Raw genomic sequence first — 14,656 nt, 5'->3', positions numbered from 1 at the left:
AACTTGGTTCAGAGCTTGCTGCCTCGAGGGCGCCGCATGTTGAACTCTCTGTTGTCGCCTATTTGCCATCACCCACAGGCGCTTCGCGGCTGCTAGCCTGATTGTCCTCGACATCGCCTCCTGCCACTTCCTGCTTCTATCTGTGGGTGTGCGACCCTGATTGTCCGTGGGAGGTGCGTCTGTGAGTTCGCGGGACGTGGTGGTGAACAAGCACGTACCATTTGCTCCCGTCGGTGGCTACCGATCGTACTCAGGTATGGACGCGATCGGCTCCATTCTTGCGCGCGGTCACGGTCTTCTGGCTTGCAGTTTCAGGTCGTTCCTACGTACCGCGTTTTAGGTCCAAAAACTCTCGGCATTCGACGTGTGTAATCGATAAAAAGGGGTTGGGAGTAAGGAGTTGGAATGGTATATATAGCTGACATATACTCCAAATCAAAACAATTATTGCTCGACGGTCACACAATGGCGTCGATGCGTTCCGTAAGCTGCGACGAGATGGTGGGGGAGTAAAGGGGAAAGGGGGAGGCTGCGATCCGCTGCAAACCTCGGGCTATATATCTGCACGAGTTGCACGGCTCCGAGCGGAACTTCTAATTCCTATCTGGGCGAAAACCTACCCTCATTCGGTAGGTCTCCCTCCTCTCCCTTCACTTCGACCCGTTGCGGACGCCAGTACAGCTGTGATGGCATCCATTACGGCTTATCCTAAGTAAGCACCTTTAAATTTGTTATTATCTGACAAGCACCGATGGATTTCAACGGCCCAGTCTATAGCTAGGTTCCTGTTGCCAACCGCAAGCACACCACTGCGGTGAGTTTTATTCGTACGATCATGCGCCCACAACACCGGTCAAATATAAATACCGCTGCAACGCTGAAACCCTCATTTCTAGACATTATCTTGATGTACGCGTACGCAGCGACAATCGTCGGGTCTCAGTCAGCTTCTCACCATTATTTTGCGGTTAAAACGCGCCTGGCGCGGTCATCCGGGGTGCGACAATATTGTCTCAGCCAACTACACTGCGCCGCCCGAGAAACGCCAGGCCGAGTCGCGCGGCTTACCGACGAGGGTGGCGAACAGCGGGCGCTATCTCCATCACACCTTCAGGCAAAACTGCCGTATCAACTTCGACGGTAATTTGACTGCATATAACACGAAATCTTTATTAAAGGCTGACGGCAGCCTCCAGCTGGGTCTTCCGACCTTTGGGTGCTCTCCGTAAATTGTGCGAGCTGATACTGCATCTTGAAGGACAAATACAGCCCCGCTTCGTCTTCAACCGGCTGGCACAAGAACAGCAAATTCTCCTATCACTATGCCGACGGCTCCCAGGTCTCCGTGCCGGGAATCGACGACGGCCTCCTCAGCCTTGCATTCCCCGCCATCTCGAACCTGCAGAAGGTAGTACGTGCTAGCATCGCTTTGGGCCTGTAGCCTCCACCCACCGTCAATTCTCAACAAAACTCCTTCAACACGGAAAAGACGCATGGCGCCGTGAAGAACGATGTCTTCGGTTTTTTCTTATAGCGGCGCAATTGAGGTCCATGCCGTCAGCAGCTCTGGATTTCTGCAGGTCTTCATCAGCACATTCCTCATCGGCGCGCAGACAGTGCAGTCGAGTCTGTAGACAGTCATTGATTCGGGTACACTCATCTACGAGCCCTTGAGCCAGGTCGCAACATTGTATAAGGCGATCTTTGGTGCGAAGGTGTACGACGCGTAGAACGACTTATACTGCTTCCCGTGCCTGGGCACGCCGTCCGACCTTGTGTTCAGCTGGGGCGGACAGCAGTAGACAATCATCGCCGCGGACTTGAACATTGGCCGCGCGAACCTCACCCTCCCCTACCCCGCACCGCTGTCTACTTTACACCCCTAAATACATGCTCGCTTGAGGTCTTCTCCTGATATAATGCAGTCCGATTGCGTTCTACGAGCATAAGCTACATATAATTAAAACAGCTCATAAGACATGCAAACTACAAGACCAGCTGTGCGCAACTAACGGGCGACGCCAGGGATAGAAAGCCGGTACAGTACGTGTACAGTGCGTAACAGACTCTTCCCGAGCCAGGGCATCGCGGTCGTCGGCGTGGGTGATACATGTCTAGGACGTGAGCGGGAGGGGGCAGCCTCGCACGCGAGGGCCGTGAACTGGGAGCGATAGATAAACCCGACAGCAAACCGAGAGCACACGGAACTAGAGAGGGGACGGTGAAAGGAGAGGCGTCATGGTGACGTAGTGGGGGTTCGGGAGTATCGCAGCCAGGGAGGGAGGAGGGGGGAGGGACGTCTAGAGGGAGGGGCCACGACGGGCAGCTTCTGCGTTGCGGGCGTGGTGGCGGCGGACCTTCTTGGCGCCGGGCGCACCGGACTCGGGGGACAGAGAGCGGCGGCGACGGCGGGATCCGGCCTTGCATGAGGGGACGCTGGCCGCGGAGGACGACGCGGCGGTGGAGGCGGCAGCAGCGATGGAGGACTCAACGACGAGCGAGGGGACGCTCGAAACCGTGGCGGTTACGTGCGCGCTCGACGTGGCGTGAGTAGCGACGGATGTGTGCGTCGCCACAGAGGAAGTCTCAACAACCGCGATAGACGAGACACTACTTGAGGACTTCGTGGAGGCGGTTGAGGCGGTGGCGTCACCACAGAAGGTGATGAGCAGGTTCACGTTGTTGCTCTCGCACTGGACCTGGACCTGGTTGTCGTCCGGCTGGAAGAACGCGGTCTTGCAGGTGGCGCTGTCACAGGTAGTGCCTTGGCCATCGCACCCGCCGAAGTAGCTGAACGACGTCGGCACGTTGAACTTGTGGGGCGCGATCAAGCTAATGTCGGTGGAGGAGCCAGCGCCCGGAGCGGTCGGGTTGACCAAGGTCATCTCAAGGGTGGAGCAGTTCTCCCCGTTGAACAGGCATTCGCCTATTTGGCACGTGGGTTAGGTCACATAGCACGGAAATGACCAACGGACATACCGGTCTGTAGGTAACTGCAAAATAATCAATACGTGCAACCGATGGAACTGGAGAGAAGTGACATACGCGATACCAGCAGAGAAGACACCATTGACGGTGTAATCTGCTCCAGTCGAGAGGACTTTGCCGCCCTGAATGAGCTGGGGCTACAAAGGGGTGGTTGTAAGCTCATGAACTTGAGGGTATACAGACACTGAGCGTGGGGCGATCTTCCTCCTCCGTCTCTGCACCCCAGAGCGCGTAGCTAATCAAGCGCCTTTCCGCCACCCTGACCAAAGACTGGCGACAAGCGTGCGAAGGATCTACTCACAGTTCCCTTTCCACACCTTCACAGGAGCCGATATCAGCAACGTATCTCAAGCAGAAAGCAAGGCAGACAGTACGCACTTGTTCTCAAAACGGATAGTGTGAGTCTCGGCACGCACGAAAGCGCCGGCAAGAACAGCCACAGCGGGGACAAGAAGCGAGAGCTGCATGGTAGAGAGCGTGTCGTGGGGCTTCGTCTAGCGAGAGCGAGGTTGTGGAGAGCACCTAAGTACTGCCTGGCGGATGAAAAGAGCGAGGAGGGAGGACAACGGTCGACGAGAAGCACGCCGCGAACACGGGCTTTGTATATATCATCCCCGTTTCAGGGACCCCGGGAACTTGCCGACACCCATCTTTTCTCCGCCTGCGCACCGCCCACGGTGCCTATGTATGACGCTCGGGGTGTAAAAAGAACGGCGAGTCTAGACCGGACAGCATCTGCCATTTGTTACGTTGGAACGCGGTCTCGTCGTGTTGAGAAAAGGCGTTGCAGAGCGGGAGCTGTGGTAACGACGGACGCAACTTGTGTGAGTGATCGAGCGGTTTAGAGGTAACCGATCGCTATACTCAACGCCCACACGTGGCAAACACGCTGATAATGAAATGAAGGTACGCCTCATGTTCAGGCAAACACGAGGTGCAAGCAAATAGAGTCATATACGTGATTCAAGGTATTACATGCGACCGCCCCATGGGTATCCGATAAATGTATGTGCGTCGTAGAAGAGACAGGAAATTATTACTCCAACAAGATCATAAGTACCGATGCGCACGCCCCCGCCGCGCACACCCACTCACCGGACCCGCGCATGTACACGTATGGAGCCAGCCATGTCCGCCAGTCAGTCGTCGTCTTCCCCGTCGTCATCGTCCCCGCCCGCCTGCGCAACCTCCCGGCGGTGCATGTGCGCCGGCGACGGCCGCAGCCCGGCGCTCGGGGGCGGCTCCTCGCCCTCCTCGATCGTTTCTTGCCCCGGCTGGCCCTTCCAGCGCCCCTTGCTGGCCGCAGTATCGTCGGGGCTGGGAGTCAGCGCCTTCTCGAGCGCCTTCTCGCCGCGGCGCTTCAGCCGCAGCGACATCGCCGCCTGCAGGGAGTCGATGTACGACTCGTACTTGACGATCTCCGTCAGGAGATACTGCGACTTCTTCTCCCAGTTCGTCGTCGCCTTCTGGGCGTTGGACGAGCGAGGCTGGTACTGCAGCGAAGCGTCAGTATGCAATCTCTGACATGCACGACACGGCCCGCGGACATCAGACCGCAGGGTAAAACGGTGCTTACCAGGTGGGTCATCGGGGTCCTCAGCTCGTTGTGCTCCTGCAGCTCGGTTTTCAGATGCGCTACATGTTTCTGCAACGCCTCCATCTGCGTCTCTTCATCATGCTGGCTGGGCACCGATGGTGGCAGCGGCGGCTTCCAGTCGTTAATGTACGTCCTGTCCGCCCACGGCGACTTGTCCGCGCGCACGGTCGCAGCCATATCCTTGAACCGGCTGCGGCCACTGCGACCGCTGCGGACGCTCTGGTTGTCCGTGTCCCGGACCGAGTAGTCGTCCTCCGATACCGATCGCCCCCGGGAGACGGGATCCAGGACGCGGCTCCAGCCATACTCCATGTTGGAGACGCCGCCCATGAGCGGTTCCTTGCTCTGGCGCGCCGCCCAGTAGTTGCACGTTGACACCCACTCGTTCACAAGCTCTTCTGTGCCTGCCTGGAAGAAGTACACGCCGCCGTTGGCAAGTGTGAGCACCATGCAGTGCGGGCGTTGTCGATTGTAGCCTGGCGGAGGCAGCGCGTGCGCAAGCGAATGCGCCAGCAAGACCGATCCAACCGGTGTCGCGTTTTCCTGAACGACGTCAATTACTACTGATCGCGCGCGTGTAGAGACGATGTATGAAACTCACCAGCCAATTTCCGCCACCGACAACGCTGGCTCCGCCGCTTCCATGATCACCGAACGTGAACATGCTGAGCTCGCCCTTCTGGATGACGACGAACACGTCCATCCACGCCTTCGACTTCGCCCTCTTCCCAGTCGACTCCCAGTACTGCTTGCGGCACAACATGCCTTCTTTCGCCCAGGGTGCCCCGAGAAGCGCGAGCTCTTCGTCAGTGATGCTGATGTCAGTCGAAGAAGAGTCGTCGCTGCGCAGACTATGTCCGTCATCCTCCTGCTGTTCGCGGATGATCGTGTGGGACAGATTAGACGCGAAGCCTAGCGCAGGTGCCAGGAAGGAAACGGAGGAGCCGTGCATACCCTAAAACCGCTGATTGTAAGTGATGGGAATGACGATATACTGCGTGGAAAACGTGCCTCATTGGAGGTAGCAAAGCTCGGTGCCGGGCTCGCTCGCCCGTCGATACTACTCCCGCTGCTGTATGGGCTGTGGCCCGTCTGAGCACCCAAGATGGATTGCAAGCCTCGAATGCTGCCACGCTTGAGCGTTGTCAGCCTGTCCTGCTGCGCACGGACGCTCCGATTCCGGAGAATCGCGCCGTGTGGTGTAAGAGATGACGTCGAGGAACGCGCCATCAGGACACTCCCGATAGGTTGCAGGATCTGCTGTGCCTTAACGGCGTTGTACATTTCCTACGTGCCACTGTGTCAGCACGCGGTCGTCGGAGCGCGTCCCGCAACGCCCGTACCTTGAGCAAATTCTCCATCTCCACTTCCCAGCTCCTGTCAAATGTGACTGTAGACGCAGCGGGGCCAGGGATCGCGGCGGGAGCTGAGGCAGATGCTGCGGAAGGAGGTGGGTTCGCATCCTGGCTCTGCTTGCTCTCCTGGTTGCTCGAAGCCCCTACAGAGACAGAGCTCTGGTTCGCCGAAGACGAACTCGCCGGTTCCGAGGCCAGCGTCAACTGCCCTGAGGAGTTGACCAGCGTCCCGGATGAAGGCACCAGGGCTTCACGGGTCACACTGTTCCAGCTTGTGATGCTGTCGCTCCGCTTGGCCCGTGCGCGCACTGTGTTCCCGGGACCCTCTCCACCCTCAGAACCGGCGCGCACACTGCTCCAATCGTCATAGCTGAGGTCGGTACTCGAAGCCATGCCACTGGGTTGCAGCTGCATCTGGATGGCAGTCATCGTATTTCGTACGAACTGGCTTCTTGACATCCGTGAGGCGAGTTCGGCGACATGCAGATCGGTGTTAAGCAGAAGAATTGAATACACGACCGCGTGGACGACGCCTTTATGGATGCGTGAGCTGACGGCACGCATGCTGTGAGGAACAGGAACCTACTAGCACTTCCGAGAACGGTCGTCGGGTTGCATTCCCAAAATCGCCGCGCAAACTCCTCCAGTATACGGTCGACCTGCTGTGTTTCAGCTTTGAGGTACAGCTTACCGCACATTTTCCTACAGCGGTTCAGCCATTGCCACGGCCATCTCAGTACAGAATCACAAACCTGAATGCCTGGTCCAGTCGGAGATTTGAGAAGTCAAAGAAGTTCATGTAGTGTCGCAACGCGGCCTTGTTGATACGGCTCCTATAATGACAGTCAGCGCTGAAACAGTCCTCATACAAAGCGTTACTGACTGTCCACCAAGCCACTCGGCGATTTTGTCCTTCGGCAAGAACTCCTCATCCTCTCCCCAGCATCGGGTGGCAAGGTCTTTGCCTCGGTTGTCGAGGTCGGCGGTGTCCTCCTGCTTCCCGGGCGACTGCCTTAATGAGAAACGCAGGTCGTTCGTCGTCAAATCTTGCTGCGAGGCGACGGCGAGCCCCGGTACTGCACGCGGGTCAACGAAACGGTTGGGTGACGATACGGCGCGGATAGTGCTGAGCTGCTCACAGGCACGGCCCTCATCTCGGTCCGGAATGAGCGACGGCTCCGACGCGGAGGCAGTAGAGCGGTGTTGCACACGGAGCCTGTTGGACTCTCGAGAAGCGGAATGAGCGTGGTGCAGGATCTGTCCGCCCGCTCGGGGTGGGGGCGACCGTGGCCCGTACTTGAGGTTCGTCCCACGCTGGAAGCTGCCAGCATTGGAGCCGGCGCGGGCACGCAAAGGAGTGTGGAGGGATGACGAGCGAGGGGGCACGATAGGGCCCTCTACGGAGGACGTGTGTGATGACGAGGAGGCCCCGGCATTCACCAGCGATTCCTCCGCGCCAGAGATGGTTTGAAGGGTGACGGCAGGAGTGCCGAGATCAGGAGGGAGAGATTGTGCAGACTTGGGTGTCGGCCGGCCAGTTGGTGGCGCTGAAAGAGGGGTAATGGTTTCGCTATGTGAACGAGGGGCAAGAGGTCGTCTAGAGGGTGTTGATGGATCGTTGAGGTCCAGCGAGGTGGAGATGGGCTCTAGATGTAGTAGCTCGCCCTTGAATTGGGACATGATACCTTCCAGCCGCGAGTTCCAGCCCGGCGAGCTCTCGACAGCCTGATGGTCTGTCGACATGCGCAGCGGGCTCGGGCTCGGGGACCCACCAGCAGCCATGGCCTTCTTGAGTTCCGCGTCACTCACGCTCATGCTTCTCCGTTTGCTCCTGCTCGGAGCCCGGATGGGCTTCTCAGGACGCCCCTTGACCGTGTGCGTTGGCGAGGGTGATCGAGATCGCTGGTCAGATGGACTATTGACCAAGATAATCGACTGGTCGTCGGAGATGTCGGTGCCCACCGAGAGGCGGTCGCTATGGTTAATGGCAGGAAGGGGCTTGTCAGTGGAGGCGCGTGGGGGTGCGGTGAATACGTCAGTCACGTCGACAGACGCGGGCATGCGTGATGCGTGGGCTTTAGGCAATGGCGGGACCGGGGGCGGAAAGGCGTCAAAGAGCGGAGAATTGGAATACGTCGCGATGGACGCAGAGGATGGAGAGGAAGTGAGCGTTTTCTGGTCGCAGCAGCGAGTTAGGTTCCGCCAGTAACCACTTCCAATAAGGTTGCGCGCTCACAGATCGTTCTCGAGAGCTGCCGGACGCCCCCAGCATTTTCCCGAGGAAGGCAGACGTCTTCGCTCGAACGGAGGATTTGGCGGGCTGGACGCAACGTGTCGGTCAAAGCAGCCGACGAAGCGAGCGCGGCGAACAAATACCTTGCCGTCCTTCATCGACCCGAAAGACCGCGGGCTCGTCAAGACCCAGTCGGGGCTCGTAGCCGACGCGGCATCCGCGTCCCTCTGTGCAGCCAAGTTATGAGAAGACCGCATCCTGCCCTTGGGCACCGGTGTGACTTGCGCGGACGAGATGGGTGATTGCGCTGCACGGGACACAGTGAGGGCGGCACACAATCAAGAATAAAGCGGCACGTACGGTCGCGCGAGGACGAACCCGACGACGAAAGCCCACCCTTTCTTCCATCCCTGCTCCCGCCGACTCCAGAGCGCTCCTTCGCCTTGCGGAGAAGCGTGGCGAGATCGGGGCTGCTGGCCGTGCCCGGGGAGCGATACATGGAACGCCGCTTGGTCTGATAGTCCGCCGTCTCCTCCGGCGCGTCGTAGAACACCTCGCTCGTCGACGAGGAGGGCGAGGTGAGAGAGCCGGTCGAGGGGGCAGTCGCGGCGCGACCGGCGCTGTTCACGGGCGAGGGTGTGGGCGGGACTATGATCGGGGTCGCGGGCTGCAGACCGAGATAGCCTCGCTGTGCGGGCGACGACGGCAATGAAAAGGTGCCGATAGATGCAACTGAGAGGTCTGCGCCGAGCTCGTCGACGTCGAAGCCCTCGCGGAGTTGGACGGTGCCCCCAGCACGGAGAGCCTGCTCGAAATCTAGGTCTGTGCGTGAGCCGCGGCGCCCCGACTGGCCATTGGAGTCCCTGGAGGCGACGGGCTGGAGGTTGGATGGAAATGAAGAGGGCGGGACCGGAGACCGCGGGGAAGGCTGCCTGAAGAGGGACGCCAGGATGGAGGAGGGCAGCGGCTGCGTTGGCGAGGTCGCGGTCGCCGTTCAAGGGGCGGCTCGCGCTCGATCCGCCGCACCGATTGGCTCGCCTGCGCACCCGAACTCAATCAAATCACCCCTCCCGCGTTTTTAATTTCACTGCGACCCGTCTGCGAACATATATTGCACGGCCGCTTCCGTCGTATACCTAGCTTAAAGAGAGAAAGAGAAAGATCGTACGGAGAATGACTGTTGGACAATAATCTACCGCATCTACCGCCATCATACACCGCATCATGGACATGAGCAGAAGAAAGACATGTGGGGTCGTGCACCATTCGTACTACGGAGCCGGCTGCAGCTACACAAGATCTAGTCAGATTACAAGCATGGATGATAGAACACACAGAGAAAGAGAGAGACAGAAACAAATAGCACAAGCACACGCATACCCTCCGCACTAGGCCCCGCCGCCGTCCTTCGAGGAAGAAGACTGTAACTGGGCACTGGTGGAAGTCCGTCGCTGCCGCTTCATCGACCCAGACGATCCTAGCCCTCCTCCTGTCCGGCTCGTGGGTGACAGCCGTGCAGACGACAAACTGGGTGGCAGCCCGCTTGTCGTCGACGCGCGCGGCCGGTTTCCCTGCGCGGCGATCTTCGGCAGACTCGAGTTGTTCTTCCTCGACGATCCATGAGGAGTTCCGGACGCGCGATTCCTGCAGTACGCTCGATATCAGAATCAACGCCACCGATCCCGTAGAATACGCACCTCTTCTTGATCACGTCCGTCTTCAAAGACAGCGGTCGTACAACCCCATGGAGTTTCTGCGCAAAACACTGTCAGCCTGGCGTCCTCGCACGACTGCGCCGCGGATGCACTTACGAAGAACAAGCCGCACGCGTTACCTGCACCCACACCATAAGCATCACGCCAATCACGCCATACGACCAAAGCGAGGACTCACATAGGGGTTGGCCTTCAGGATCCCGGCGCCACAATGGTGTGATCGTCGTCTGGCAGTTCGTGCACGAAGTTGGCGGAGTGTCGCCATCCTCACTTGCAATCCGCGCCTGTCCAGAGTTCCCGCCGGCTTCAGGCGTGCTCCTGAAACGCGGAAAGCGGTAAGTACGACCCCATGACCGCGACAGCGAGAGAAGCCGAACTCACCCCTTGCGTTGCGCCGCTGCGCCTCCGCGCCCGGCGTTGTCCTGTGTGGCGCGTTTGCTTGACGCGATCTTGCGCGTCTGTGCATTGCGCGAGCTGCCGGGCGCGCCATCGACGGACGGTGGCGTCGATGCGTTCGACACATTATATGGCTCGGGGGACGCGTTCGAGCTGGAGCCCATGCCGTTCCCCCACCCGTCGCTGGACGGGCTCGGGTGGAAGGCGCCCTCGGGCGTGTGTTCGATAGGAAGGATCTGGGTGGGGTCCACGTGCGTGAACGGGTTCGGGTTCGGGCCTAACGCCGGATTGATGTCGTGCGTGGAGTGGTGGTACATCATGTTCATCAGCTGGTAGTCCTCCAGCCCCATGTTCGCCATATTGAAATGCGCGTACGTCTCCGCGACGGCGGCAGAGGCGGCCACCGCAGCGGCCGATAAGCCCTCGTTCATGGGCGGCGAGTAGGTACCGTTGAGCGGTTGCCGCATTGAGTCCGAGTACGACAGTTCCGATAAGTCCTTGTGTGAATGTTGGTGGGGCATCGAGGCGGACATGTTGTGCATGTGGTTCCCGCCGGCAGATAGGTCGAAGAAGGAGTCGTAGGAGGGCACGGAGAAGGTGAAGTTGGACGAGGGGAAGGGGGATTCTCTGCGAAGCTGTTCAAAGTCTTTAGCGTCGATGGGGGGAGGAAGTTCCATGCCACTTGGAGGGTCCCCTCGCAGCATACTCTCCACGTGGGGAGCGTCAGCGCGCCGCTTCGTCCCAAGGACGCCTTCAGGGGACCTGGGCTTTCCGTTGATTTGGTGGCGGCCACTCACCCCGGTAAATATGCCCTCTCTGGCGACGGTGTGATCGAAGCTGGTCTTACGAACGTGCTTGGGGAACGTCCTCTGCTCCGGCGATGGTAGGGTCGATACGGACGCACGGGCGAGAGGGCCGGTAGAGGGAAGAGACGCAGGAAGCCCCCCGTGTGGACTGTGGAGGTTGTACGAGTCGAGATTGTACTGCCGATGCTCGCCGGCGGACTCGAAGACGGCAGGGAGCATGAGTTGAGCCGGTAGCGACGAGTGGGGGCTCCTCCGGCCTGAGGAGCTGGGGATGGGTATGCTGGAGGACGTGACATCGCGCTTGGGTGGCGAAGAGGAGGGGAACTTGAACTGATTGTGCAGATCGGACATGCCCGCCATGGGGGGGCGTGAACGAGAGCGACTGGCAGGACGCCAGTCCATAGGCGCGCGGGAGCGAGACCTGCTAATCGCACGCCAGTCCATCGGCACTTCGCTAATAAGAGGCCAACGGGGCTTAGTATGGCGGAAGATAACGTGATAAGAACATATACGCACTCATCCTCGTCCTTGCCGTCCTGATTCTCCCCGTCAAAACCGACGACCTGCACCTTTGCCTTTCCTTTATCAATCGTCCTGCCCCGCTCCGTCTCCTCCGCCGTCGCGGTCCCGCCCTCTGACGCCTTGCCCTCCGGCGCCTCCGACCCGCGCTCCTTCCCGACCTCCTTGCCCCGCTCCTTCTCTCGCTCCTCGTCCTCCTTCTTCTTCTTGAGTGCGAGCGCCATCATCCGCCATGTCAAGTTCTCCATCCGCTGCGCGTGCGGGAGCGTCGCCTTCTGCCGCGCGTACATCCTCCACACCTGCGTCGCGAGCGGGTCCTCGCGCGCCATCTTCTCTGGGTCTGCGTCCTCGCTCAACAGCTCCAGCGCCTTCAAATCAGGCGACCCTGTCACCTTCGGGGACGAGAAGGCGTGGGGCTGTTGTTCGTCCACGGACGACTGCCGGGAGGGGAATAGGGGATCCGAAAACAGGTCTGACAGGAGACGCCCTTTGGGGCTGGAAGCAGAGGTAGGAGCCGTCGACTTCCCAGAGTCGAACAGGGACAGAGCCGTGGGGCTGGACGAGGTCGCAACCGAGTTGGGTATCGAGGGTTGCCGTGGGGGCCCCATGTGGTTCAGCGACAGAAACGAAGTGTCGGAATAGCTGGACGAGGACGAAGGCATCGACGTTGGTGACATCCAGAGAGAGGGCGGAATCCCTGGTGCGAAGCGCTCCGAGGGTTGGTGCGGGGTGGCATTGAAGTCGTATGAGGAGCGATGAGACGAGAAGCCTTGGGACAGGCTGTCAAGGTGAGGTGATTCCAATCCGGGAACCATAGGTAGGGGACCGCGGCCGTTGGGACTTGACATATGCGACCCAGCAAGTTGTTGGCTCAGTGAGCTTTGCCGGTCATGGCTGAACTCGCCAGAAACGTGCTGGCCGTCGAAGGAAGACATAGGTAGGGGCATCGAGGAAGAGGGGTGGCGCATGGAGACGGGACCATATGACTGTGAAAGACCGCTGACCGGAGACTTACGACGAGCATAAGGGGTGTTGTTGGGGAGCAGATGGACGGGGGACGCCCTCTGAGAAGTGGCAGGCGGGGAGGCGTACGGCGATGAGAGGTTGGACCACTGCGGTGGGATGCCTGTGCGACCATCCTTGTGCGTGCGTGTGTTGACGCCAAAGTCATGGAGAGAGTGATTAGATCGTCCGGGGAGGCTGGTGGGCACACCCCCAGTGGGTGGTCCTAAGACGCCCGATGCCGCGAGGGCTTGGAAAGTTGATGGATCCAGAGGAGCTGAGAACATATTGTTCCAGTCGTTGCTCGGCAACGATGAAGGAGAACCGAGTTGAGTCTGAGAGTCGGGGTGATGGGGCATGGGCTGGAGGGGATGCTGCAACATATAGTTCGCCGACGGGGACTGGCCCGATGTTGCGAGAGGGATCTGGCGGGCCCAGGGAGAGGAGTGCGACGAGTGGGATACAGACGAGGGAGGCGGGCTGAGGTCGAGGGAGGCTGATGATGGGCCTGAGGGCGGCAGAGCCGATGTGTTAATGGTGGGGCGCCCTGAACCGGATGGAGGCCAGGCCTGCTGCTTGGATGACTCTGTGAAGGCTCTAGCAGCACCAGGCGGGAGTTCCATAAGACTCCCTCTGCGAAAATATAATGCGTGAGCAAATGGTGCGGGTGCGCCGGCATAACCGCAAAAGCAACGCACGAGGAGGAAGGGGGCGAGTGATGGCCTGAGGACTCGGCGTGCGCTCGTCAGGGTGCGGTGCTATTCGCGGGTGCGCGCAGGGGTGCGCGACGAGGTGGGCTTGGGGGCGACAGCGTCCAGCGTCGGCCTTTGTCCGGCGAGGGGGAGGGAGTCGGCTGGGGAGGACGACGAGGAGCGATGGCGAGGGGAGGACGGACCGTGCCCGAGCAGAGCGCAGGAAGACCAAACAAACCGCTCGCAGGCCGCAGATTATTATTGCCGATCGCCCGTTTTCGTGCGGTTATACTGTTAATTAATTATTCCCAGATCCCATGCGCCCGGCCGACCGCCCCTCTCTCCTGGATCTTGCGCTTTCTCGCACTCCGTCGTAACCGTCCTCTCCAGACTTTCCCCACGCAGCCCTCAAGAACTGTGTGGGTCGGCCCTGTCCTCCGAGTCCACAGGCACTCATCACCCATCATCCTTCTCGCGACCACAAGGTTACGTTGCCTCCTACCAACTCGTCCAACTGAGTCGGGGCACCTCGGGACGGTGCGGGGTGTTCCCAAGCAGGGGCTCCTTAAAATTTGCAGCGGTGCGGACTGGCGGCCTGGCTTGAGACCGCGCAAAGCACTCATCAGACGCCTGCGTTTGCATCGCACCCGCGTGCAGTCTAGCACCATCGATCCCGCACCCGCCACCTCTCCTCGCCACTCGTATTCCGACCGGCTGAGGTACGGCCTGGCACGGCAGAGGCCGCCGTTTGCGGGGGCCCGGTGGTGACCGAGACCAACTCTGACCAACTACACTGCGCAGGCTGTTCCTCTGATCCGCGCCCACACCCATGCTCTCTCCATCCGTCATCTCCCACCGCAACCGCCGTCATTGCTGTACAAATGTGGTAAGTACGCCATCATAGCAGCTACCCGTTGTCAATGCTTTGTGATCACCCAAGCCCGGCAGAGACGTCGGTGATCGCATGCGTGTTACAGCTTCTTGCTCAGTCTGCGCCTTCTTGATTCTATCCCCGCGAATCGGGCTGTGATGACTTCCGCCGATCATCGTCGATGGACGTTGTGCCAGTGCGCAGAGCTGGTGGCTACGGTCAACGCCCCTTTGACCTATATTCCCCAAGCTGTGGATCGTCCAGCACACTGATTGCCAAAACGTTCCCCGAGACCATGTTACGTGTATTCTACATCCCGTAACCTTCCCTCATCGTTGGCATTCTGCTAGATGGGAGACGCGACGGGCACGGTCCCATGAGATAGTGCTATATTTCGTTCTTGGACGGGCTACGGAACTGGAAACTGCTAAGCGCTCACTGAACTCGACGCACTTTTCCTCGTAATCGCTTTGATACATGTT

The 14,656-nt window shown here is 59.6% G+C and overlaps 2 protein-coding genes across 2 annotated transcripts; both read right to left on the bottom strand.

Annotated features, from left to right (window-relative positions):
* Positions 1-1,914: 1,914 nt before the first annotated feature.
* TRAVEDRAFT_69488 (uncharacterized protein) lies at positions 1,915-3,554 on the bottom strand. Its single transcript, XM_008036429.1, has 5 exons — positions 3,367-3,554; positions 3,290-3,305; positions 3,046-3,125; positions 2,980-2,993; positions 1,915-2,926 (listed from the first exon to the last, which is right to left on the bottom strand). The coding sequence occupies exons 1-5, from the start codon at positions 3,453-3,455 to the stop codon at positions 2,301-2,303; spliced, it is 825 nt and encodes a 274-aa protein (XP_008034620.1). The 5' UTR covers positions 3,456-3,554; the 3' UTR covers positions 1,915-2,300.
* Positions 3,555-3,927: 373 nt separating this feature from the next.
* Positions 3,928-13,437, bottom strand: TRAVEDRAFT_62981 (uncharacterized protein). Its single transcript, XM_008036167.1, has 17 exons — positions 13,310-13,437; positions 11,607-13,244; positions 10,270-11,544; positions 10,067-10,206; positions 9,871-10,007; positions 9,554-9,817; positions 8,534-9,140; positions 8,317-8,480; positions 8,177-8,260; positions 6,824-8,115; positions 6,693-6,773; positions 6,527-6,642; positions 5,929-6,473; positions 5,597-5,872; positions 5,187-5,540; positions 4,565-5,128; positions 3,928-4,481 (listed from the first exon to the last, which is right to left on the bottom strand). The coding sequence occupies exons 2-17, from the start codon at positions 13,232-13,234 to the stop codon at positions 4,128-4,130; spliced, it is 7,881 nt and encodes a 2,626-aa protein (XP_008034358.1). The 5' UTR covers positions 13,235-13,244; positions 13,310-13,437; the 3' UTR covers positions 3,928-4,127.
* Between the last annotated feature and the right edge of the window lie 1,219 nt (positions 13,438-14,656).

This window comes from Trametes versicolor, assembly GCF_000271585.1.
Source record: "Trametes versicolor FP-101664 SS1 unplaced genomic scaffold TRAVEscaffold_2, whole genome shotgun sequence".
Classification (NCBI taxonomy): Eukaryota; Fungi; Basidiomycota; class Agaricomycetes; order Polyporales; family Polyporaceae; genus Trametes; species Trametes versicolor.
The sequence above is the reverse complement of the archived record's forward strand: the minus strand, read 5'-3'. Positions and strand labels throughout refer to the sequence as shown.